The sequence below is a fragment of the Gambusia affinis genome, linkage group LG04, assembly GCF_019740435.1.
Source record: "Gambusia affinis linkage group LG04, SWU_Gaff_1.0, whole genome shotgun sequence".
In the NCBI taxonomy this organism is placed as follows: domain Eukaryota; kingdom Metazoa; phylum Chordata; class Actinopteri; order Cyprinodontiformes; family Poeciliidae; genus Gambusia; species Gambusia affinis.
In genome coordinates, this window is record NC_057871.1 from 2,213,667 (window position 1) to 2,237,379 (window position 23,713).

Here is a 23,713-nt window from a genome sequence, read left to right on the forward strand (position 1 = left end):
TCTTTATCAGTCCTGGTTGCTTAAAGTAGATTTAGGGTCATGGATGACCTTTGACATTGTGGATCCCAGGACTGAAGACTGCAGAATCGATGAGTCGGTAGAACGGGGAGCGTTGTGTCCCGGTCGGCGCCGCTGGTTCACCAGCTTCGTTCCAGAGATTCTGCCGACGCGGATCTGTCCAAACAGTCTTAAGCACCGTCAGGTTGATAGAAGCTTTTTTTTTTTTCTTTTCCCCTCCAGGGGGTCTTTTTGTGGGCTCTAGTGTCCCTTATACCACAGCAGGCTGACGGGAAAGGGGGAAGGAGAGGGGAGAAGACATGCGGCAAATGTCGCCGGGTCCGGGAATCGAACCCACGACGGCCGCGTCGAGGACTGAAGGCCTCCAAATGTGGGTTGCGCTACCCCCTACGCCACCACAGCACGACCCCCCTGATAGAAACATTTTATACAAGATATACACAAAAGGTTCAGACATTTTATAAACAAAACTTCAACACGGTCATAAAACCTCCAGTCATAAGACTTCCATTACACAAAAATCAGTTTTACTGAAACGCAGCAGAACTTTGGTTCAGCATGGAAAGACAAAGTTCATCCTGATTAGAAAGATTAAATTAAAAATCGTGTTTCCGTCTTTTTGTGCACGTGACTGTGAGTCCAGAAACAAACTGGGTCAGGGACACAGAGGGGAATAAAATGATTTGAGATAAGAACTCGGGACCAGAGAGACCGACGGAGCGCTGAAACCTCTGAAACCTTCGTTACTGTAAGTCACTTCTAAAAATATTTTAGAAATTCAGCTACTGTGAAAATAACAATTGTTCAGTCTGTGAGCTACATATTGAGGAAATGGCATTAATCCAGGCATTTAATGATCATTACATGAACTGTTTTAATCCGGACCTGACAGAATGACTGACAGGAAAATAACTCAAAGCAGAAAATATGTGAAAACGTTAAAAGTTTGCCTTTGAATAATTACAATGCTGGAGGTTCCAGTGTGTTCCAGATGTGGAGCTTCTGGCTGGTTTTTGGGCTCCTCTGCTGGGGATCTCATGGATCAGTGACCTGCAAAAACGACCGCGATGCTGAAGTGGACTGGTGAGAAAAAACCTAACATCTAATAGCAATAATTTGTTTCTAGCTGGACTGGAAACAGGCTAAGAGCTCAGAATGAATCGCCATGGTAACAACATGATCATGAATTGACAATAAAACCAAATCTAAGATGGATAAATTCAACTTCATTGTTTATAAAATGGTGTTTTTATTATTCTTCATCAGGTACATTTTATACAAGATACCCAAAATGGCTCTCACTCCCAGTACCTCCACCACTGGTACAGAGTATTTCTACATCGACTCAAGTGGAAGGAGCGAGGAGTTGAACAACATCAACAGCCCGAACGGCGTTCTGGGAAATACTCTGAGGCCTCTTTTCAGACCCATTAGAAACATGGTGCCGTCTGCCCTTCAAGTCCATTTTCTACAGTCCAGTTCATGTTCCAGGGCTGAAACGATTAATCCTGATTAACTGATTTTTGAAATAATCATCAACTAATTTAGCAATTGATTGATCGTTAACTGGAGATTCAAAAAAAAGCCACTTACTGTCCAAACAAGACATTCATTAAGACAAAACTGTATTTTGTAATTTTCATATTTTGCGTTTAAGATTTAAAAATCTTATTTGTACGTTTGTTTTACTCATCAACACTGTGATGCTGTGGTATTGCACATAATCAAATATTTTTTTTCTTTTCTAAAAAAGAAATTTGCTTGTTTTTAATCTTTTAATCTATTTTCAATATTGTAGAAAATAACCTTAAGTAGTTAAATTAAAAATCTTCACAATTTTTTTATTTGATTAATCTTCAGAATAATCGTTAGTAAAATAATTGCTAGCTGCAGCCCAAACATGCTCCAGAGTTCATAGTAATATTCAGTGGATCAGTGGATCAGTGGATCAGTGGTCTGCAACCCTTTTACCAGTCAAGGCTTCATAATTTTTCTGCGGCCCGGTGGCCTTTTCCTATCGAACCGCCAAATAAAACTGGTGTTAGCAAAACATGAGTTAGCATGTTAGCATAAAGCCTCGTTCACATTCCAACTTCTTTTGCCCTGATTTTCCCTTTTCAGAACGTTCTGAGTTCTGAAACCGGATCATCGTAACCGATCACCCGGCGGTGCGTGGTGTGCTCAGACTGATCGGGTTAGATTTTATATTGTTTTTAAATATGTTCTATTCAGAACTCAAGCTACGTAGCTTTAGCTTCACCTGGTTAGCATACATGAAAGAATGTCACGTTATTGTGTTATATGCAATAATATTTATTTTTCTTACTTAAAAAAGTATTAAACTGTTTATTTTAATCTATTTATTCCTAATTCCTAATATTAAATAAAAGATCTGCAGTATTTGATTAATCATCAGAATCATGGCGGAGCCGCCACACCTCCCCCCCAGCCTGAACTCCTGCCCTCTGATTTCATGTTCGGTGTCTCAGTTAATCATTAACAGTTTCTGAGCAGAAGTGTTGCAATCTGTAAACTCTGAATGATGAAGGTTGTGTTTGCAGGAGGAGACCTTCGGGTTCATCAGCTACAGCGACCAGCCGCCAGGATGTGACGCCGATTCAAAGAGGTTTGGCCACAGCAAAGGTAGAGGAAGCATTCAATCACTTTAATATCAACAGGTTATTGCTAATGTCTTTACATTACCTTTCAGCCATTTTGATGAAGAGCAGTTAGTTAATGCATCAGTTCAGGATGGCGGCTTCCCTTCCAAGTTTAAGTTTCTTTAAGCAGACCTGTGAAGACTCTCCCGCAGATAAATGCCTGGATGAGTTTTTCTAGATCTTGCTGAGACATTGGTCCTTTAATGCTGTAAATGTCCTTCAGGTGATAGAAGGCCGACTTTGTAACCATCTTTATGTGGCTCTGAATGTTCAAGTCAGAGTTCATTGCTACTCCCAGATTTCAGGTCATTTATACCAACTCCAACGCCGAGTCTTCAGTCCTTCAAGAAATTAAATAAATTTTTGCTTCATCTGTTTTTCTGAAACTGTTCAATTATTCCTGACCTTTGACCCATGTGATATCCGACGTCACAGGATGGGTTTCATTTCCCATTCTCTGTGATAATGAAAGTCTTGTTTGTTTTTTCCTGCAGGACTCGTGATGGTGGACAGAACCAGTACAGGAGTCTGGATCTTGCACAGCACCCCTCGGTTCCCCTTCAGAAGGGAGCAGAACAACTTCTGGCCAACCAGCGGGAATAAAAACGCTCAAACATTTATCTGTGTGACGTTCAACTACGACCAGTTCACTAAAATAGGTTTGAGTTCAGACAGCATACTGTAAGATTTACTACTGATTCATTATTTCTAATAATACGTTGTTTAATGTTTGCAGGAACACATCTGAAGTACATCAATGCGTTTCCATTTGAACATTATATCCCAAACAATTTTCACGAGGAACTAAAGAATGTTGTGAATTGGGCAGAAGGCTCTCCGTACAGCCCTGATAAGGTTGAGGTCTCATCGTTGACATCCAAAGGGAACCAAGGCTTTCAAATCTTTGCTAAACAAGCCAATGCAAATGAAGATGGTAAGAGTCGTCCTCTCCTGATTGTTCTTTAATATTCTCAGTTCAAAACTCCAACAGAACCAGAACCTGTCGCTAAACCAGGAGAGGATGTTCAGTCTGTTTATTGACCAAAATATCTGAGAACTTCTATCAAATAGGTTATGAGAAAATGTCCTGAATGTATCACAGATTTTCATTGGTTTATTTATTCTATTTGTACAGATTTAAAATAAGTCAGTGTTTCAGCTGTTTTGCAGTCTTGTGGAAGTTTGTTCCAGATTTGAGATGTCCATATCCCACAATGCAACACATACTTTGCTACAGAAGTGTTTCAATGCATAGGATCCAGGTTACAGATCTCTGTATGGTTGTTTTTGTCTGATTTCTGTGTTCACATCTACACAACAAACTCACCAAAGAGGGAAACCGACCCAAACAAGCTGCCTCTTCTTCTTCCAGTTGGAGATCTCTACCTAAGTATTGCCAACAACTTCAAGAGCGACGTCTACGCCCAGACATGGGGCTGCCAGCCCGGCCGGTCCGACTCCTACTGTTCCAGTGACTTTTCGGTCATCAACGTCGAAGACTTAGCAGTGGGTAACCGGAGGAGGTGGGAGCCTAAAGTGGACCACTCCAAGTGGTGTGTAGCTAAGGATCAGAACAAACACTGGACCTGCATCGCCGACGTGAACAGGGCCGAATCTCAGTTCATGCGGTTCGGCGGGGCGCTCTGCATCCACCACGAGTCGGTCCAACGTCACTTTCTGAGATTTGCTATCCATCCTCAGGCCTGTCGGAAACGTCCCCGCCCAGTTTGTGATCCGGACTCTGATGGAGACAATCTTCAAGTTATCGGTTAGATCGGCAGAGTTCACATCGATCGCATCAGATCAATGCTTTGTAGGTTTAAGCCTTTCGATCAGAAAAACTGGAGATAATTCCAGAATAAATGACTGTCAAAATAAAATACATGTTTCTTCCTGGTTGTTTGAAAAATTACATTTCGATGAAGAAATCAGAAAACCTGATTTTTAAGAAGTTGTCACTCTGATGTAAACTTCTGAGTAATAATAAATCACTCAAAGCTTCATGTTTATCTCTGCCTTTATTTCTCTCCTGATTTTCTTGATCTTTAACTCCAGAGGTCAAGAAAAGTTAGAAACACTTTTTGTATCAATGTTAATTTTTGCAAAAATAAGAAATAAATTTTCTCCATAAAACGGGATTTAGCACCTCTTCCTACATTACAAATTCAGAATAAATTACCAGACATTTTTATGGCTATAAAAACGTTTTTATTTTTTTTCACAGCTCATAAACACAGAAATACATGATTGTTACGACAGCTCAAAGTGATTTAATTCCCTTGTACAGCTTTAAGAAACAGAAACATTTTCAGCGTTTGTTGACAGTTTGAGTGCAAATCTGCATTGAAAGATGAACCAAGAACTGGATAAGACAACAACACAACATGGATTCCCTTTATTGTCTGTAAGGAGTGAGCTTTAAAGATGACCTATTATGCTTCCTTGAACAAGTTAGGGTAGGCTTATGGCACAAAATCATTCTTAAATAAGGAAATTGTATTTTAGTTTGGGTTGTTTTAGTGGGTCATTACTTTAAATCCAAATAAGCTGCTGCTGGCCACGCCCCCCAACTCAACGTTTACATTCACATGAGAACATGGCTGCAAACAGATGCGAAATTATATAACCGCACACCTCTGAAAAGCAGAAGTAGAGCCTGATGCACAACCAACAAGAATGCACCAACTGGTTTCTGGATGGTAAGTCAACAACAAAACTCTTGCCTTTTCCAGCAGCCATTGAGCAGTGCTTACAGCGGTAAAACCAGCTGATCAAATGTACTGGAGCTCGGCTCGGGTTGCTAGGTAACGGGTGGAATTCTTCTGGGGTTGCTAGGTGACGGGCAGGAGTTCTGCTGAGGTTGCTAGGTGACGGGTGGAAGTCTGCTGGGGTTGCTAGGTGACGGGCGGAATTCTGCTAGGGTTGCTAGGTGACAGGCGGAATTCTGATGGGGTTGCTAGGTGACTGGTGGAAGTCTGCTGGGGTTGCTAGGTGACGGGCGGAAGTCTGCTGGGGTTGCTAGGTGATGGGTGGAAGTCTGCTGGGGTTGCTAGGTGACGGGCAGTGCCTGCTAATTTGACATGTTACATTCACAAAAAACATCAACTTATTGCAAAAAACTGACTGAGTGCTTTTTAGGCTCGTTGGCTGTTTTTAGAAGCAGTAGAAACCCAAATGGAAGTATAAAAATGTGCAAAAAGTGAATTTTGCACGATGGGTCCAGTAGACAGCCTGGATCAATGGTGCCTCTGAGGAGATACCTGAGATTAGAAAACCCCTGAATCATTTCTGAGTGTTATGCTGCTACTTACCAAACAAGATCAATTACAAAAAAAATGTAAAGACTAAGATTAAAAACTTCCTAATAGTTTCAACTTTATCAGATACAGTGATTTATGAGCAGAAGGCTTCTCTGTGCAAATGATCTGCCAGGAATGTTTTCAACAAATAAAAAGAAACAAAACAACTACATCTATTTCTCATCTTTGTGGAGTGGATCAGCCGTACCAGCTGAGATTTAAACCGACAAATCGAACCGTTGATCACTTCTTCGGCCGGAAGTAGAGCTTCTTGGTGAGCATCGAAGCGAAGCACGGTACCTGTTTTTTGCCAATTGCACTGCGGTCATTGCAGTTCCCGACTCGGCGCATCGAGACCTTTCTGTTGACCAGCGTGAGCAGCTCTGTGAACTCCAGCGAGCCGCCGTATGTCTGGAGTAACTCACACAGATCCTGGATGTACCACGAGCCGTTGATGGTCTCTCTGTGGGAGTAGTAACCTGAAAATCAAAACGGGAAGCGAGTGAAAGAATCGTCTTTCTGCCCTCCAGCGTTTCCTAATGTAAACAACATTAAACTGTGAGAAAGCAACAGTGCTACTTGTGACCTGACCACAGCCTCGCTCACCCCTGACCTGACCTGACCTGACCATGCCTCTCAGTGCCTTTTGGCTCCGCCCACTTTGTTGGATTTTTGTATGTTTGTTTAGGGGTGGGGCTTATGCTTCACAGGCAGTTAGTTACACTTTGACTCATCGTTGTCCACTTTAGGCAACATTTCTTTTACATTATTTAGCTTCTTTTAAGATCCACTTGCTCATTACTTAATCAGGTTTTAACTGAAGTGCAAAAAAAAAAAAAAATATTATTTTAAATATTTATCTGCAAGTGTTGTCGATCATTTCTTCCAATAACACATAACTACCTTGTCATATTTTAAAATCTTTTGTCAACTTTGGACATTTCTGAACACAAAAACATGGCGGCTGCGGTTGGACTGACCTAGCGCCGCCGTCACCGGCGCCGGAAATGGAAAGTTTTCTGAACATAACGCGGACGGCTCACCTTCAGCAACAGAGTAACACATGATGAAATCGGCGCCAGCAGGGAGGGTCTGGACGGCGCAGGCGTCCACCACCGTCTCGTTTATCTGCACGTCGCTGTCCACGGCGTCGCAGGGCGTCACGGGAACGTCATGCTGTTCCCCACGGCACGCCTTCACACATGGAAACATTCATGTTCAGACCTTCTGCTGGTTCCTAAACCCAAACATTTCACTGCGACGTTTCTACCTGCACAACAAAGATCTTGGGTTTTCCGACGAGGCTCTGGCACTTGTCTCCTTTGAACATGGCGGTGATGTCCTGGATGCTGATCTTGCCGTCGTGTGCGTAGACGTGATCGTCCTCGCCGTGGCTAAAGAAGGCGAGCAGGAAGCAGTCGGCGTCTGAGTGATCTTCTTCGGCAGCTGGAGGAACAAAATGAAGGTTTGATCAGCAGCTAAAGATCATTTCACCTCAAGAGAATACTCCTTCATTTGTCCAACAATTAGGGCGCATTCACACCAGCCCAGTTTAGTCCACTTTAATCAAACTCTGATCCATTTTGTTTAATTTTGTTTGGATCGTTTCACTTGGTGTGGTGTGAAATCAAACTGTACCAGCTGAAAATGTAACAAATGTTGCAACTTTGGCGTCCAATCAAATCAAGTCTAACGACCATCAGGTGTGAAAACATCCTTAAAGCTGCAGTAACTTTTATAAAAGAATTTGTTAAAAGTGTCACCATGTCATGAAAGTTGATCAGAAAAGGTCGCTCTCCTCTCTGACCTGAAGAAAGGCACCACTTCTGACCGAAAACAACCAATCACAGCCTCCTGGTTCTGAGTGGCTGTTTCCAGTTAGAACTGGGAGAACTGGAGAAGGCAGGGGAGTTTGACTTTTTTCAGATTATCTGTCTCACCAACAAATACATAAAAAAATAAAAATGTTTAATAAAAGTTGCTGCAGCTTTAAATACGTTTATTTTCAAAACAAGGAAATAAACTAAATATTCTGATAGACGGAGGGTTCCAGTACCTGCATGGATTTTTTCCAGGACGTCCACCAGTTTGTAGTCATCATAACTCCTGACATCAAAGTTCAGCTCCTTCAGCCTGGAGGGACAGAACGAACTCAGATAAAGCTGCTGCGCCTGAGCGGCCGGTTCTTCCTGCTTCAGGAACACAAACCTCCTCTCTAAGTTGTAGCGGTCGGCGTTCGTCCCGCTTCTGTTGTTCAGGCCCAGGCGCCAGAAGAAACGCTCCTGGTTGAAGATGAGAGCGACGCCTCGCCGCGGTCTGGTCATGCTGTATTCCTCGGCAGGATCCAAAACGACGGGGCTGCTTCACAGAGAAACATCAGAACCATTAATCAGACGGATTCTGATGACTGTTGAAATAATTGTCAACTAATGTAGTAACCAATTAATCATTAACTGGATATGCAGACTAAAAATAAGGCAATTTTCTAAAATAACAACACATTCAGAGCAGTAAATAAACTGTGAAAAATATGTAGCTTTGCATTATTAAAAACAGTCAAGAAATAAAAGTCAAGATCACGAGAATAAAGTTGTACAGAAATAAAGTGGTAATAATAATGAGAATAAAGTTGTATAAGAATAAACTCACATGATGAAGAGGCAATACCATCACATTCTCGTAATGCTATTAATTTATTCTCGTAATTAAACATTCTTATTATTTTATTTATTATTTTCTTAGTGCGGCTCTAATACTACACAGTCTACACAGAACTCATCTAGAGGCAGTTTTAGCTTTAAATTATGTAAAAAATTAAATAAAAACTTCTTAAGCTCCTTGATCATTAATTGCTTAATCAGAATAACTGATTGGCCTTTCACTGTATTCCTGCTAAGGTCAGCAGAAAGGCCTGAGCTTTCCACATGTTGAATTCTTTGTTTGTATTTTAATGCATTTCTAGTGTTGTATCAAATAAACTGAAGTGGTGAAATGAAAAAACAGCCAATTCCTTTAAATCTGACTGCCAATAGAATAAATTGATCGCTAAAATAATCGTTAATTGGATGTTGTTAATCTGCAGCTGACAGAAACCCAAAATAAAAAGTGATTACCTTCTGGAGAAACCATCCGTCTCTGTTAAATTCCCTGTAGATGCTGCAGAATGAAAAGACATTTCTAAATCAACAACACTCCAAATGCAAAGAAAAAAGAAAAGAAAGAAAAGTCGACACGCCTCGACTCCAGTCACACCCTGCTGACTGGCCTCCCAGTCTGTGCTGGGAAAACACTGCAGATCCACAGCGAGTCTTTAATCTGTCGCTGGGAGGATTCAGCTCATTAAACATGAAAGAAACTAAATGATGAAATGAAGCCAGACTCCTTTTGGCCAAAAACACTCAAAATGTCTAGATTCTTCTTCTTTCCTCCAGTCGTTCCCGTTTCTGTCAGCTGCTCGGCTCAACCACAAACATCCGACTTTATAATCTCAGAGGTAAGAGAACAGACATCCAGCTTTTAAACATGACAAATTGTTCTAGAAATTTGTGTTTTTGGTGAAAATTTGCTTTTCTTTTTATCTACAATGGCACAAATACTGCCAATATAACAACTTTATTATTAATATTGTTATTATTATTATAAAGTTTCCAGTGAATCTTCCAAGCAAAGCGTAAGTATCTTCAGTCAGAGGCTTCAACTCTGTAAAAACTTGGATGATATTAGTTACATTTAATTTCCCTTTGGATAAATAAAGTATTTTTGAATTCAATCAATCAATTATTTAAAAAAAAAACAAAAACTAAAAAAGCAAATACATTTATTGATGAACGTTTTTGCACTACGATGTGGTTTTTCAGCTGTATAAAAATATATTCATTTGTTATTTAATCAACACACCGCAAATGCGAAATTGTGTTTTTGCGACACCAGCAGAAAATCGACAGATTTGGACACATCTGTAGTGAAAAGGCAGCGTGATGTCAAACAGAAAACAGCTGTTTTCACATACATGCATGTTTCTGCACGTTCCCTGCTGCAGGCTGTGACTACATCAGCATTAAATACAGCTAAACATTCAGGTACTTGGTTTATCCTACGTTGCAATGAACAGAGGTACTTCCACCACCGAGTGTACACAGAATCAGGATTTACTGGAGTAGCATTTCATTTTTAGTGACTTAAAGATGGACGTGATCTGCATGGCTGCACAGATTTAGCTCAACATGACAAAAAGTAAAAACAGATCCTGCTTTAATAAGTAGGTGCAGTTTTCTACAGTATATGTGTTCTTGGTATGTTAAAATATCCATTTAGTTTGGTCATAAATGATTTCTGCACCATAAAACTCTTCTGAAAGTCTGATAAAATACTTTATAATCTATGAAATGCCCTAATATGTCATCGTTTTTATTGAGTAATAAAATGTTAGCCAAGTTTAATAAAAGTGATATTTTAGTTTTGCTTTTATTTTTAAAGGTCATTCGTGTAGTGGTTACTCACCCACACTGTCTGTGGACGTGGACACACTTCCTGGAAGGAAAAACAAATCTCAGAAAAGTCATTTACATTCCTAAACATGTTTAACAAGCTGCAATACAACACACATTGAGAAAGAAAAAATCATTTAAAAATAAAAACTAAATTAATGCGGCAAAAACGAGCTATTTCTATGACTTTTACAACATGTTGAGATGCCCCGAAACGTGAAACCAACACAGTAAACATCTGGGAACCCATTTTAAGCGCAAATGTATCGCAGTTCAGTTGTTTTAGTGACTTCAAAAAGTTGAGTTTTTTTTTTAGATCGTTTCAGATTTAAGACATAAACATGTAATAAAGTTCTTTTTACCTGCATTGTCACCTGACATGTTGGCTCTTCGTCTTGGCTCGGAGAGGGAGATTGAAAGCCGCTTCCTTAAACAACCAGTAAACTAGCTGACACTTAGTCCCGCCCCGCGATGTGATTGGCTGGAATTTGAAACCGGAAAGAACGATTGGTTATCTTGAATTTAGACGCAACAGGCTTACGGAAACGACTGACGCAATCGAACAAGGCGTTTTACGGAGGTTATAAATCTATCAGCTACACAGGAGCTTAAAGAATGTGATCGGTTCACTCTACAGTTCACTCCATATGTCCACTCGGTAAAAGCAGGGGTGTCCAAAGCGTGGTTCAGGGGCCAAATTGCGGCAATTTAACTGATTTTGGGAGACCAAGAATGCAATATATTTGGCCAGCAACACAGCAAGTTTTTTATTTTATTTGGAAACTTAATATACAAAATATCTGGTGGAATGCAAAAGTTTTTATATTTTAATTGTCATGCCTTTTTCATTTTTTTACCCAACGGTGGGGCAGGGCCATTGATTTTTTATTTTCCATGGAAGCACGAAACAAAAAAGAATGAAACACAAAAACAAGACAATATTTAATTATTTAATAAGTTAAATGAGCCATTGGCTGATTTCTATGTTTTTCCTGACTTTCTGCTCATTTGCTATTATTTTGATAAAAATAAAGGGGAAAATGTGAAAAAAGTATTTCTTTTGCCCTAAATGTCTTATTCTGTCCCCCACCTATCAGTGTTTCTAATTAATTTGAGCATTGACCCTAAAGTAAAATCACAGGGATTACTACAACGTTGAGATTAGCATCATGTGAGAATAATCCAGAATAAAAAGCGACACCTTTTGTTATAAGACGTTGCAGAACATTGATGTGTGCTTTATTGGTGACCTTTGAACTTTGTAAAACCCTTTTTAGTGTTTATTAAAATGTTGTGTCCAGTAAAAACATGAATGAAACCAGTTTCCATTTCATCACAGAAACCTCTGGATTTACAATACATATATAAATAGTGGATCGCAAAGGGACAAATATTAGCTACCACCTACAAGAAACTTTTTTTATTTTACATTCACTATGCACTGCAGTGTTTAATTTTAGCCAAAGAGGCTACATCCCTGAGAAAAATCTACATGTTTTCAGAAAAGTTTATTTATCCGGCATCCGGATTTCAGTCTGTTTTTCTGGAGCGCCGTCAGAGCTCCTTCTTCACCTCGTACTGGCACACGCAGGCCTCCCGCTGGCTGTCCAGGTACGGCTTGCAGCCTAGGTGCATGACGGCGTCAAAGAGGAGCTTCACTGCAGACTCGCATGCTGCGAAGGGTTGAAGAGCAGAAAAACAAGCAGAAAGATCAGCAAAAACTTCAGGATAAGTGTATTAAATATATAAATACTTCCTTGAATAGTTTGAATATTATTTAACAACAAAAAAACATCTGGCTGCTCAGGAGTAAAACCTTAAATAATGAGGGTTAGATCTAAATTTCAGCTCTAAGAGCCTGATGACATTTAAAATAAAGCTTTGGCTCCATCTAGTGGACACAATATGTCAAAACTTTAACCTGCAGCTTTCACGTTTACCTCAAATGGCAACAAGAAATAAATAAGTTTGAAAATGTATCATAACATTTCTACCAATGTTATTATAGCTACACAGTGGAATAAAATACAATAAATAAATAAATAAATAGTTGTTTGTGATTTGATTTATGTTAGGAATACATTCACAGCAAAAATCTGAAAAAAATCCAGGTTTTCTTTTCACATGATCACCAGAAAAACAACTGGCTCATCTGAAGTTTTCAAGAAAAAAATGTATTAGAATCAAAAAAAGATGTGATTTTAAAAACATGCCCCTTAATTGTGTGATATGAACTAAAAATCTTACCACAATATTTTGTGGTACTACTTTGGCACCACAAAATGATTATAAAGTCATTGTAAATAAGAAAAAACATGACAGAGATGTAAATTTCCACCAGAAAATTGGAAAAGTCATAAATTTGCAAGAAAGAAAATTACAATTTTCACATTTAAAGCTGCAGTACAAAACTTTTATTTTTTTAAAAATGCATTTATTTTCTTCTTTACATATTTGTTGAAACTATCACCATGTCATAAAACAAGTTATAAAATAAATAATCTGTGCTTTCTCTCAGTGCCAACCAGAAACAACAAATCAGAGCCAGGAGGCGGGTCTTAGCGCTGATAATCACCCATAGCAGATCCTGTTCTGAATGCTAAGGCTAGTTAGCATGGATAGCGCATAAATAATTTTCCTGTCACTGTAAGTTGTTTCTTCACCATTAGGACATTTTGCAGTAAGCACATAAGGGTGATTGACAGCAATAAAACCCGCCTCCCGGCTCTGAGCGAGTGGTGCCTTTCTTCAGACAGCATTAGCTCAAGGAGCAGGTGGAAGAAATCAATGTTTCCACAGATTATCTGTATCATCACCTGTCACAAGATGGTAACAGTTTTAACACATTTTTATAAACGTTACAAACTGGAGCTTTAAGTTTTAAGAAGGCGACCTCCAGGCCGACCTCTTACCCTGGACCGTCTGGGCCAATCCCAGAGTCCTTTGCACGTTCCTGCAGATGGTCTCCAGGCAGTCCTGGAACTGATCGTCGCAGTCGTGCTTCAGGCGGCCGCAGGTGTCGTAGCAGCGGTCGTGCTGGTTGCAGCATTTGGTCATGGACGGGATTCCCAGGTCAAACTGGAAACGACAGCACGGTCACTGGGTTTGCTGGACTCACAGGAAAACAAAGCGTATTTACCAAAGCTGAAGCAGATTACATGAAATCCAAAAAGCGGGGAGCCGCATCCGTTGGGTGGGGGGTGCCTGTATCCGGGACGAGACATCGGCTTGAATCCTGACAGACAGAAGGAGAAAAGCTGCTGCGTTGAGATGAGACACTGGAATTAATTCACTTTTCAATATTTCTCCTACTTATTGACAGAATTTCTTCAAATACTAATCACTGTCTTTCCAATGCCATGGTAAAGAATGTGGATTTATTTTGTTCCCTTGTCCTGACCGACACCTTTGATCTACAAAATTCTTTTGCTGTTTTCTGCCTTCAACCCCGAGGTGTCCAGACTTTTTTGGTACGTTGAAAACATTCAAGAGATGGGCATAATCTCCCCCCAATTAAAACTGCTAAATTCTTTTATTATTAATTAGTATTTATTTACACTTTAAAAAATAAATCAGACATTGCAATATTTTAAGGTAAAGTAAAACTTATTTTAGATCCAAAAAATACTGCATCGTTAGACAGTCATTATGGAGAAAAAAAGGAATACATTTCCGACAAAAAAAATAAGAAATTTTGAGATTTCTAGAAAAAAAAAATATTTCAAAAGTAGAAGATTTCCATTTTTTCTGAGATTAATCTCAAAATTTCTGAGTTTTTTTTTTTTAAATTCTGACTTTTGAAGTTTAGAAATGTCTTTGTTTTATCTAGAACATGTCTGGGATTAATCTACAAATTTCTGAGTTTTTTCTCACCAATTTTTGTCTTTGGCAGCTCAGAAATTTCCATGTTTCTTCAACAAAACGTCTGAGATTAATATACACATTTCTGAGTTTCCTGGCAGAAATTTACTATTTTGTTTCTTTTTACAATGGCTTCAAATCATAACTGTAGAAAAAACCCATCTCAGATGTTTACATTAATAAAAAAAAATTCCAGGTTCACACAAAATGATTCCAAGGGCCGCAAAGACTGAAAGGTGTTGGACTCCTTTTGTTTGGTAGCAACGCACAAAGCATTGAGTTGGGTTTTCAAACATGAGCTTAATTGTGGGTCGGCGCCACATCCGAGGGAAGGAGAAACCTGACGGACAGGAAAGTAAAAGGAGGGTTTGAGGGGTATTAGATTTTAAATCATACTGTATCGGGGGGAAACAAAAGTATTACATGCTGCAAACAGCCTCAAGTTGTTTTCTGGTTGTTGCTTTGGACCAAACCAAACTTTGTTGATGTCACCAGACATCCAGGCTTTGGACACCCCTGGCTTTAGCCAACGGAAAATCCAGCTTTTAGCTCACTCATTATTTTATGTGTTTTGAAATCGTTTAAACAAAACAGTCGTAACTGGTTTATCACTGGCATAAAACCAAAGAAAAATGGCCTCAGATTCACCATCGCTGCATCTGTACCGACAGAGTCCGTCATCTCCGCCGAACAGGTCCAGAGCTACGTTCAGGTACGTGTCGATCTTGTGAATCCCGTTCCGGATGGTTCTCAGAGTCATCCTCCAGTCCGGGGTCTCCGGTTCTTTCTCACAGGCAGAAACTTCTGGGAAAAGTCCGCAGCAGCAGCAGAGCAGACCGAGCAGCAGAACCGGGACGGACAGAAGCGCACCTGGACCCATTATGTCAGCTGAAGTTCTGCCTGATCTCCCGCTCCGGTCTGATATGTTTTAGCTAAAAACATAGCAGCGATCAGACATTTATCAGTTGTAACATTACTTCCGGGTTTCCAATATCACGTGATCATGGACAAACAATGTCGTCACTTTTGGGAATTGTCAGAGGATCCGTCTTGCATCAGAGTAACGTTTTTAACAGTAACGGTGTTTAAAAGCGGTTATTTGTTACTAGTTATTATTCACAAACTACATTACCCACAGTTCACAGCGGCGCAAAAAATCCTGAGGTTTAACCATCAGAGTACGGAAGATGATCAGGGGTTTAGCGTTTATATCGCAGAAATCCGAGGAAAATAAGTCGGAATTCTGAAAAAAACAGAAATTAAAAAGAAAAAAATCTGAAATTAGTCGAGTTAAAATTTGTAAAAACTCAAAATTCTGAGGTTAAAGCCAGAAGTCTAAAGAAACGGAGTTCTGAAATCAGTCAGAATCCAATTAAAGACAAGTTTGAGAAAAAAAATAAAATAGAAAAAAGTCAGAAGATAGGTTAAAAATAGGTTAGAATTCTGAAATTAGAATTCATTATAAAGTCAAAATTTTCTGATTAAAGCTAGAAATCTGATTAAAAAAAATAATTCTGAGAAAAGGGAAAAAATGAAGACTTCCCATCCATCCCAGTATTCTAATCCTTTTCCATATTAGAGAAATAATTTAATGCTAAAGGTGAGGAAAAGAAGCGTTAGCTTTAAAATGCAGGTTCATGACTTTAATATATTTAATCAAAATATTTTCTCTCAGCTTCCTCCACCTACAAAATTTTAAATATTCCAGGTAAAATTTTGTTTCTGTGTAAAAAGTGTGCTACAGCACCCCCTGCTGGATAGATGTCACATTGAAAATTCAGACTAATTGGTTTTAGCTTTAGAGAAATTTGACTGTAATCCCAATGATAAACATAAGTTTATAAAAATGATTCTTAGTATCCTTATTAACATCGAGGAATCCAATCATTTGCAGAAAAAAAAACATCCCTGCTTATCAAGCTCCAGGAAAATCCACACAGATATGGAAGCAGAGAACACTTTAAGTCCAGACTACAGTACCAGTTTGACTTTATTTAAATGATCAGGCCAGCACTGAAGAGGAAATTAGTTTCTTCTAGACTTACTTAAATAAGTGCCAAAACTTTTAAACATTCAAAAATGAAAGTGTACAACCATTAATGGATGAAGATGTTGATGTGCGTCGATTTCCACTTTCAACCTGAATTCAATTGTTCAGAAGAAAATCCAAATAATTAATTTCCTTCACATAAAAACAAAACAACAAAAAAATCCATCCAGACTCTGTTGCTCCTTCATGATATGAATGTCAGTGAAGAACGTTTCAGAAACGATGCCGAAATCTCACTGTTAAATCTACAACCAGGCGTCCGGGTCCTTCTGGCTCAATAAAAATAAGTCTGGAGTTTTGGTCGGTATGCAGACCAGTTCGTTACGATGCAACAAGCAGATTCCTGGGATCAGGCTGGAATGAGGAGGACGAGCCGTTCGCAAAGAATAAGATGCTTTTTAACCTTAAATAATTTAATAATTTTTTGCTTCTATCGTAAAGCCTCTCTGTTAAAAAAAAAACAAATGTATACATCTATTCATATATTAACATTTTCTACAATCTCATCCGCCTCGGAACAGGTTGTTTAGTCTGTCCAGCTCCTTGCAGTTCTCCATTGTCATAAGCTCCGCCTTCTTCCGCATGCGGTCGTCTCTGTAGACCTTCGCCGCGTAAAGCAGGTCCGTTTCTGCACGAGAAAAACAGCGTTAAGACGGCGAGAACGAAGGAGATGTTAAAGGACAAAGCGTAGGTTACTGACTCGTCTGTCTCTCCTTCCAGCAGGTGTTCCTGACGTTCGTCACGTAATCTTCTTCTACGTTTTTCTCTATTTGCTGCAGAGCCGAGCCTTTAAACTCCGACTTGAAATCCCGAGTGACGTAATAATCGACACGCAGGTTGTCTGTCTGCCTCTTCACGGTCTGACCCGTCGACCTGGAACAAGATGGAGGACAACACAAAAATATTTAGCTTAACTTATTGAATCCCATAAATGAAAACACTACGATATGTTTAGATGTATGTACAAATGTATTTCTTTTAACCAGACAATAGAGATGCAAACCTGTCAGAGTCCAGCGAGTCGATTCTGACTTTTAGGGCCAAAATCAGAAACTATTTTTAATTCAGAAACCTATTTTTCTATTGAAACGGCTTGGAAATTTGGTTAAAATTTGTGACTGACAACAGGAAAAGATGATGTCAAATCTAACATTTACTTAAAACAATTTTAAAGGTTTTACGTTGTATCAAATTCCACCAGTTTTTATAAATACACCGTCTTCCAAATTATTATGCAAATTGGATTAAAGTGTCATAAAGATTAAACTTTTTGTTGTGCTATTAAATTTATAGATAGTATTGTGTGTCAGGACTCTTTGAATCACTATAATTAGCTGGTTGAATAGTTTGTCTGGTGAGCTCAATTACAGGAAATCTACTGAAGAAGGATGTTCCACATTATTAAGCAGGCCACAGGTTTCAAGCAATGTGGTAAAGAGAAAGGATCTCTGCTGACCAAAATCATCAGATAGTGTAGTGCCATGTGACAAGATATGAAAATATTAGATATTTAACAAAAACTGAAGCTTTATCGTACTGTGAAGAGATTTATACTGTAATAGTTCATGACTTGGAAATTATACTGACCATCATTTGCACTGAACATTCAAGAAAATCTGAGAAAATATCACGTACATAATAATTTGGAACATGGTGTATATAAAAATAGATTTAAGCATAAAATTCTGTAAATTAAATAATCAGTATTATGCCAGCTTAGCTGTGTGCTTTTTCTAAAAAAAAACAATAATAACAATGATACTACTACTAATAATAATATAATTTCTATATATAAATTAATTATTATTTATAAAATATAATTTCTCAAAATTCAAACTGAAAATTATATTTTACTGGAACGTACAAAAATAAATTATTTCATAAATAAATATGTAAAATATTTGAAATGAAAAATATACAAAATGATTATTTCAACTCAACTTTGTGTCGAATTGAAATAAACAACAACATTTATCGCAAAAATTCTGGGACAATTTATCATCCAGCAAAATTTGTTTTCATGACGGGAGCATTTGTGTTTCACTTCTAACTTTTATCATTATCTCCATAGTTGTACAAAATATTGTAATGAAACTAAGTCCATATGGCTGCTCCTAACTTCTGTACCAGTTTAGTTCCTGTTTATTACGGCCATTCGTAGCATCTGATGAAATTACACTTTTTAGCCTAATTGGTTCCTCCCAACAGACTGAAAGATTCTCATGTTCTTTTCTGTGACATTTTAAAAGCTGGACTAGAAACCCAGCTGTGTGCAGACGTACGGTCTGGAGTAGAGGCTGTACGGCGGAGGGGAAACCATCATCTGGCTCAGAATCGACACTAAAATCAGAACCACGATGGGCATCAGCTGGATGAACATCGAGAAGCCGCCCTGCAGAGAAACAGAGGTGAGATCTGTAAGATGGAGGCGATTCTGAGACAGAAACCAATCTGAAATGAATCGGCGTACGTCTCCTCGCTCCTCGGTCCGCTCCTGGCGGTCGTTGTGATGGCTGTAACTCGTCCTGCCGTTGGTGAACGTGTGGGCGCTGGCTGCAGAAAGAACATCACAGCTGGGGTCAGAAACCTGCCGCCATGTTGTCCAGACAACAGCGGCTCTACGTTAGCAAAAAATAACAAATAACAACCATCCTGACAAAAATCATGAGGGAAACAAAAGATTTGTTTCTACATTGGTAATAATCAGGGAGCATCGATATGGAAATCTGGGCTGATGTTAAAGGACAGAATGTGTTTAACTCATTCATATTAAGTTGCTGTCACTGGGGTATTATAGAAATGCTCTGCATATATATCAAATATGACTTTAAAAACTTTTACTTTGTAATTATCACATATATTTTTTACTATGCAACTTGGAATCAGAAGATTACTGTACAAGAAATAATAAATAAATGTTGATGAATAATTATTATACACTTTTTTTATAGTGGAAGAGTAGACAAAGGAACACTGGGAACACTGCAGGATGAACACCAAATGTTGTTCAGAAATATGCTGAAATTCAGTTTATAGCATTAACTTATTGTTCTAAAAATGGACTGGGAGCTCATCAGAATGTATAGCAAGAGATATTGGTGGTATTTATCTGTATTAGTATGATTAAATGATTAAAACAAACACTGATTGGTTAAATTTGAAACTCAGTTTCAGAGTCTTGTTTGAATAAAAGCATCATTGATTATAATAATCAATACACCCAGATTGAAAAGACTGTTTCATTCCTTAAATGCCCAGTGGATCTAATTAGCATCAAACCTAAATTAAAATTATTGGTGGGTGCAACGTTCAAATTAATGTCCAATAAAAAAAAAACAAGTATTAACTGGATACAAATTCAGGCATTTAGAGGTTAATGTTGGTGAATTGTGTTTCTGTAGCAACAATGAGACTAATGGTGCGTTCGTGGACTGTTCTCTTACAGGACGGGAAGCCGCCGCCGAAGAACATGTTGAAGAGGTCTTCAGGCGTGACGTCGGCCTCGAAGCCCCGGTGGAAGTCGAAGCCGCCGCCATGGGATTGGCTCGGGCTGCTGGGCTCCTCCCCGCCCGTCACGTCGTACTGCCGCCGCTTTGCCGGATTGCTCAGAACCGCATAAGCATTCCCAATCTCTGACGGGAAGAAAGCAACATATACCCAGCAGGTCAGAGGTTATGACACCACCTGGTCACCAAGAAGAAAGAAGAATTAGGGCAGTGAGTTACTTTTAAAGGCCTCCGTTGCTCCCGGCGCGTGGTTTTTGTCTGGGTGGAACTTGAGAGCGAGCTTCCTGTACGCCTTCTTCAGGTCGTCGTCTCCGGCTTCTTTGTTCACACCCAGAACTTCGTAATAATCCTTACAACGCTTTATTCTGCAGGACAGAAACATGGAGAGAAAGACCCAAACGTCAGGTTTAAACCGCTGTGATCATCTGTAGAACTCCGACGTTTCTCTGCCCTGATCGGATATTTTCTACAAACAGGTTCATGTGCTACAGCAGAGAACAGCTGGTGGTCCTCACAAACACAGAAAAGAAACAGAAAAACAACAAACTACAGCAACACTATCTTTACTCTTGCTTTATTACGACTTTATTCAGATAGTGACTTTAATTTTGTATTATTTTAACTTTATTTTCTTATTATTTTGACTTTGTTTTTACATTATTTTGACTTATTTTCATATTAAGTTTTCGTCTAAATAATGTCGACTTATCTCGTTGATGCTGAAGACTCAGGAGAAAGTTAAAGTTCAGGATCGGCCGTTCTGCGTTTCCACTAGAGGTCTGTGGATAATCTGATTTATTTGGAAAAGCTTTTTTCCAGATGGAGAGTTTGAGTTTTACAAAAATCAGGATCCAGGTAACTGATGGATCCTGAAACTGAATCAGGAGAAACTTCAGCAGCTTGAGCAACTTTTTGTTTTGTTTTTTCTTCTTAAAACAGATTTATTAAATCTTCCAGTGGAACTTTACAGGATAAACGTCAAATCATATAATGAAACATGTATAAAACATCTATCACTGTTTTTTAATGTTTGTTTCAGTCGCCTGGTTTCCACCGTTAGCGTCTCTCAGCGCCGCCTCACGGGAAGAGCCAAAGATAAACTGGTTCCCATGGCAACGGCCACACACACACACACACACACACACACCACCCAGGCGGGGTTCAAGGTTCATATTGAAAGCGTTTCTGCGCTGATCCTCTGCTCTCACCTGCGGACGCCCTCCACCTGATCGTCTGTGAAGCTTTTGGAGTCGCCTCCCACCGGTTCCTGACTCTGTCCTCCCGCCTGCGACGTTTCCGAGCGATCTTTGGGCCGCCGGCGAAACGCGCCGTTACCCGCCGAGCTCCCATTCTTCGTTAACGCGTCCAACAGAGCTGGAGAAAACCAGAAACAGGAAGAATGTGGGTGAAATAAAATGGAACGGAGCATTCAGCGAGGCAAAGAACTTCAAAGTGATGAAATATTGATACAGATTTAATGGAAGAGTTAAAACTGGAAATCACTTTTCACACAGGAACATGTTGGGTTTTTTCTCCCTTAATAATAAACACTTTCATTTATACAGAGATGCTAAAATAAGAAAAAACAGGAGGGTGTAAATACTTTTTATCCCACTGATATAAAGTGGGATAAAAAGTTGTAGAAACAGCAAAATGTTTTTCTCAAGCTTTCAATCATCAGTCACATCAGTTTCTGTTTTACTGGAATGTTTTATTAAAATAAATAGGAACTGGTAAATAAAATAAAATGAAACAAATTGTCAAGTTTGGGGCATAGCAACAAAATGAATGGATGGATGCATTACAACAGTTGCTGTCTGTGTTTTCCTGCCATGTGTCCAGGATTACCAAAGCTCTGTGGGCCAATCATTCAATTAAAGGATTTGCCTCCTTCCTGGCTAAAGCTAACCACTAGTCCACTACCAAACCTGCTGGTTCTGAACTATGACCCCAATGTATCCGAAAGTGAAATTAGATCTAAACCCAACTTAATAAATCAACAGACATTAGCCTCTGACCTGACGGACTGATTTGTAAAGAAAATATAAGAATTAGGTTATTGCTGTAAAACTAAGCAGAGCTGAAGAGGATTAGAGCCACGGGAAAAACAAAACCTTTTTCTCTGAATTCTCAGAATATACACCTGAATTAATAAGGAAAAAAGTCAGAATTATTAGTGGGGAAAGTCACAATTTAGGCAGCGAGAAAAAACAGATTTAAGTGGAAAGAAAAATTGAGAATAATAGGAAAAAAGTCAAAACTAATAAGGAAAAGAGGTCAGTTTTTATAAAGTCAAAATTAATTGAAAAAAGTCTGAATTATTAAGTGGAAAAAGTCAATTTAAATCCATTTAAAAACATTTTATTGATCCCAAAGGGAAATTAAATATGCAGGGATAAAGTAAAAATTAATAGAAAAGTCGAAATTAATAAGGAAAAGGTCAGGATTATTAGCGAAAAATATTCAGAATAAATGGGGGTCAAAAGTTAGAATTTATGGGGAAAAAGTTCCCAATAAAGAATAAAGATAGATAAAAAATATTTTCCCCAAACAAGAAAAAAAATTCAATTTTGAGCTTTATATCTGAGATTAAAGTCATAATCTCGGTTTACGGTGACCAAATCCTCTTCCACATGACAGACAATAAGTTCACTAATAAGTGAATTAAAACCTAGAGTTTAAAACGTCTGTTTCCCTTTAAATTGAGAACAAGCTATGCTAGGTTAGGCCAAAAGCTCAGCTGGCTAACTGGGATCTTAGTTACTAAATTTACCAGAATCATAAAATGAACTTTCTATCAGTAAAGGAGCCCAAACGGAGGTTTGTGGTCATTTCAGTCCATCCAGAGAGAATTCTCACCGTGAATGCGGTGGAGAACATTAGCTACATAACAGCAGGTTGATTTATACAGACACGGCTGAAGGAGCTACGCTAGCTTCCTCCCCGGCTAACCTAGCCTAGCCTCACCTTTAGCTCTGTCGGTCGGGTACAGTTTCTCCGCTTTGTTGAGAAACTTAAAGGCTTTATCTTTGTCTCCTGCTTCCAGGGCTTTTGTGGCGATGTTTATACATTTCTCGGCTTCGTCTCTGTTCCCTTCCATCTTCTTTTTCCTCTTCCTCCTCCCCCGGCAGTCAGCTGATTAGCTCAAACCACGTGGTCACTGACAGGTACGCTGAGGCGGTGTTCTGACGATCTGTGCTACCTCGTCAGATTTTTCTACAGTAGCAGTGATTGATGGCTATGTCTATCTGTCGGTGCTACCCGTCTAAAATTTCTACCGTAATCATTGAATAACATTATATGAGTGACGAGACCGAAGCTTATGAGTTATGCTTAGCATGTCATGGGAATAATTTATATGCACGACAAAACCACAAAAATATCACTTCCTTCATCAGAATATCCTATCCGTTTAAAATGAAAAGTCATCGCAGTTGTATACACGAATCCTTTCAGAGAATATTTTAAACACAGAGGTATCTGCAAGAATAAAACAGTATCAAACAGGGGAAACAAGTTTTTATTGAAATTAAATAAAACACAGGCATCTACGAAGACAGATCACCGTAAACGTTTTAGCGCATTAACACTTTGTATGTCTATTATCAAATGCAGCGCAGCCACCGAACTGCGCAGGTCACTGTGCACCTGAAATGATAGGATATGTTTAATATACGGTAATACTACGGTAATAGGGCTCTATTACGCACCTTCAATATTTCACATAATGTCTCACATAATGCTAAATAGAGGCAACATGCTCCATTTAGCACACTAATGAATGAATCTGTGGTTTGAGGACGAGACAAGATAAGAGAGCAACAATGAGCAT

The 23,713-nt window shown here is 39.0% G+C and overlaps 4 protein-coding genes across 5 annotated transcripts; 1 reads left to right on the plus strand and 3 right to left on the minus strand.

Moving 5' to 3' along the window:
* The first annotated feature begins 643 nt into the window (after positions 1-643).
* On the plus strand, positions 644-4,681 carry LOC122829094 (deoxyribonuclease-2-beta-like). Its single transcript, XM_044113340.1, has 7 exons — positions 644-766; positions 1,000-1,101; positions 1,285-1,459; positions 2,580-2,661; positions 3,173-3,337; positions 3,415-3,612; positions 4,051-4,681. Exons 2-7 carry the CDS (start codon positions 1,010-1,012, stop codon positions 4,449-4,451), a joined length of 1,113 nt encoding a protein of 370 aa, XP_043969275.1. The 5' UTR covers positions 644-766; positions 1,000-1,009; the 3' UTR covers positions 4,452-4,681.
* A 182-nt stretch (positions 4,682-4,863) lies between these two features.
* Positions 4,864-10,903, minus strand: LOC122829095 (caspase-6-like). Of its 2 annotated transcripts, none has more exons than XM_044113342.1 (8): positions 10,827-10,903; positions 10,478-10,507; positions 9,091-9,133; positions 8,186-8,335; positions 8,034-8,110; positions 7,248-7,423; positions 7,021-7,171; positions 4,864-6,456 (listed from the first exon to the last, which is right to left on the minus strand). In XM_044113342.1, exons 1-8 carry the CDS (start codon positions 10,843-10,845, stop codon positions 6,221-6,223), a joined length of 882 nt encoding a protein of 293 aa, XP_043969277.1. In that variant the 5' UTR covers positions 10,846-10,903; the 3' UTR covers positions 4,864-6,220. The 2 variants fall into 2 exon arrangements, with proteins under 2 accessions (XP_043969277.1, XP_043969276.1); XM_044113341.1 differs by having other exon boundaries at positions 8,186-8,338; positions 10,827-10,888.
* A 783-nt stretch (positions 10,904-11,686) lies between these two features.
* On the minus strand, positions 11,687-15,405 carry pla2g12a (phospholipase A2, group XIIA). Its single transcript, XM_044113344.1, has 4 exons — positions 14,974-15,405; positions 13,623-13,699; positions 13,377-13,542; positions 11,687-12,137 (listed from the first exon to the last, which is right to left on the minus strand). Exons 1-4 carry the CDS (start codon positions 15,203-15,205, stop codon positions 12,019-12,021), a joined length of 594 nt encoding a protein of 197 aa, XP_043969279.1. The 5' UTR covers positions 15,206-15,405; the 3' UTR covers positions 11,687-12,018.
* Positions 15,406-16,297: 892 nt separating this feature from the next.
* On the minus strand, positions 16,298-23,075 carry dnajb14 (DnaJ heat shock protein family (Hsp40) member B14). The gene is made up of 8 exons (XM_044113343.1): positions 22,849-23,075; positions 21,090-21,255; positions 20,101-20,246; positions 19,819-20,007; positions 18,846-18,928; positions 18,658-18,767; positions 17,076-17,248; positions 16,298-17,003 (listed from the first exon to the last, which is right to left on the minus strand). Exons 1-8 carry the CDS (start codon positions 22,979-22,981, stop codon positions 16,879-16,881), a joined length of 1,125 nt encoding a protein of 374 aa, XP_043969278.1. The 5' UTR covers positions 22,982-23,075; the 3' UTR covers positions 16,298-16,878.
* Between the last annotated feature and the right edge of the window lie 638 nt (positions 23,076-23,713).

Coding starts and splice junctions, on each gene's coding strand:
- dnajb14 (XM_044113343.1), bottom strand. CDS start 22,981: ATGGAAGGGAACAGAGACGAAGCCGAGAAATGTATAAACATCGCCACA. Junction 18,768..18,845: donor GGACCGAGGAGCGAGGAGAC/GTACGCCGATTC, acceptor GTTTCTCTGCAG/GGCGGCTTCTCGATGTTCAT. Junction 17,004..17,075: donor CTGGAAGGAGAGACAGACGA/GTCAGTAACCTA, acceptor TTTCTCGTGCAG/AAACGGACCTGCTTTACGCG.
- pla2g12a (XM_044113344.1), bottom strand. CDS start 15,205: ATGGGTCCAGGTGCGCTTCTGTCCGTCCCGGTTCTGCTGCTCGGTCTG. Junction 13,543..13,622: donor CCCCGCTTTTTGGATTTCAT/GTAATCTGCTTC, acceptor TGTCGTTTCCAG/TTTGACCTGGGAATCCCGTC. Junction 12,138..13,376: donor ATTGGCCCAGACGGTCCAGG/GTAAGAGGTCGG, acceptor AACCCTTCGCAG/CATGCGAGTCTGCAGTGAAG.
- LOC122829095 (XM_044113341.1), bottom strand. Junction 8,111..8,185: donor CGCTACAACTTAGAGAGGAG/GTTTGTGTTCCT, acceptor CTGTCCCTCCAG/GCTGAAGGAGCTGAACTTTG. Junction 7,172..7,247: donor CCAAGATCTTTGTTGTGCAG/GTAGAAACGTCG, acceptor CCATGTGTGAAG/GCGTGCCGTGGGGAACAGCA.
- LOC122829094 (XM_044113340.1), top strand. CDS start 1,010: ATGTGGAGCTTCTGGCTGGTTTTTGGGCTCCTCTGCTGGGGATCTCAT. Junction 2,662..3,172: donor GAGGTTTGGCCACAGCAAAG/GTAGAGGAAGCA, acceptor TTTTTCCTGCAG/GACTCGTGATGGTGGACAGA. Junction 3,338..3,414: donor CGACCAGTTCACTAAAATAG/GTTTGAGTTCAG, acceptor TAATGTTTGCAG/GAACACATCTGAAGTACATC.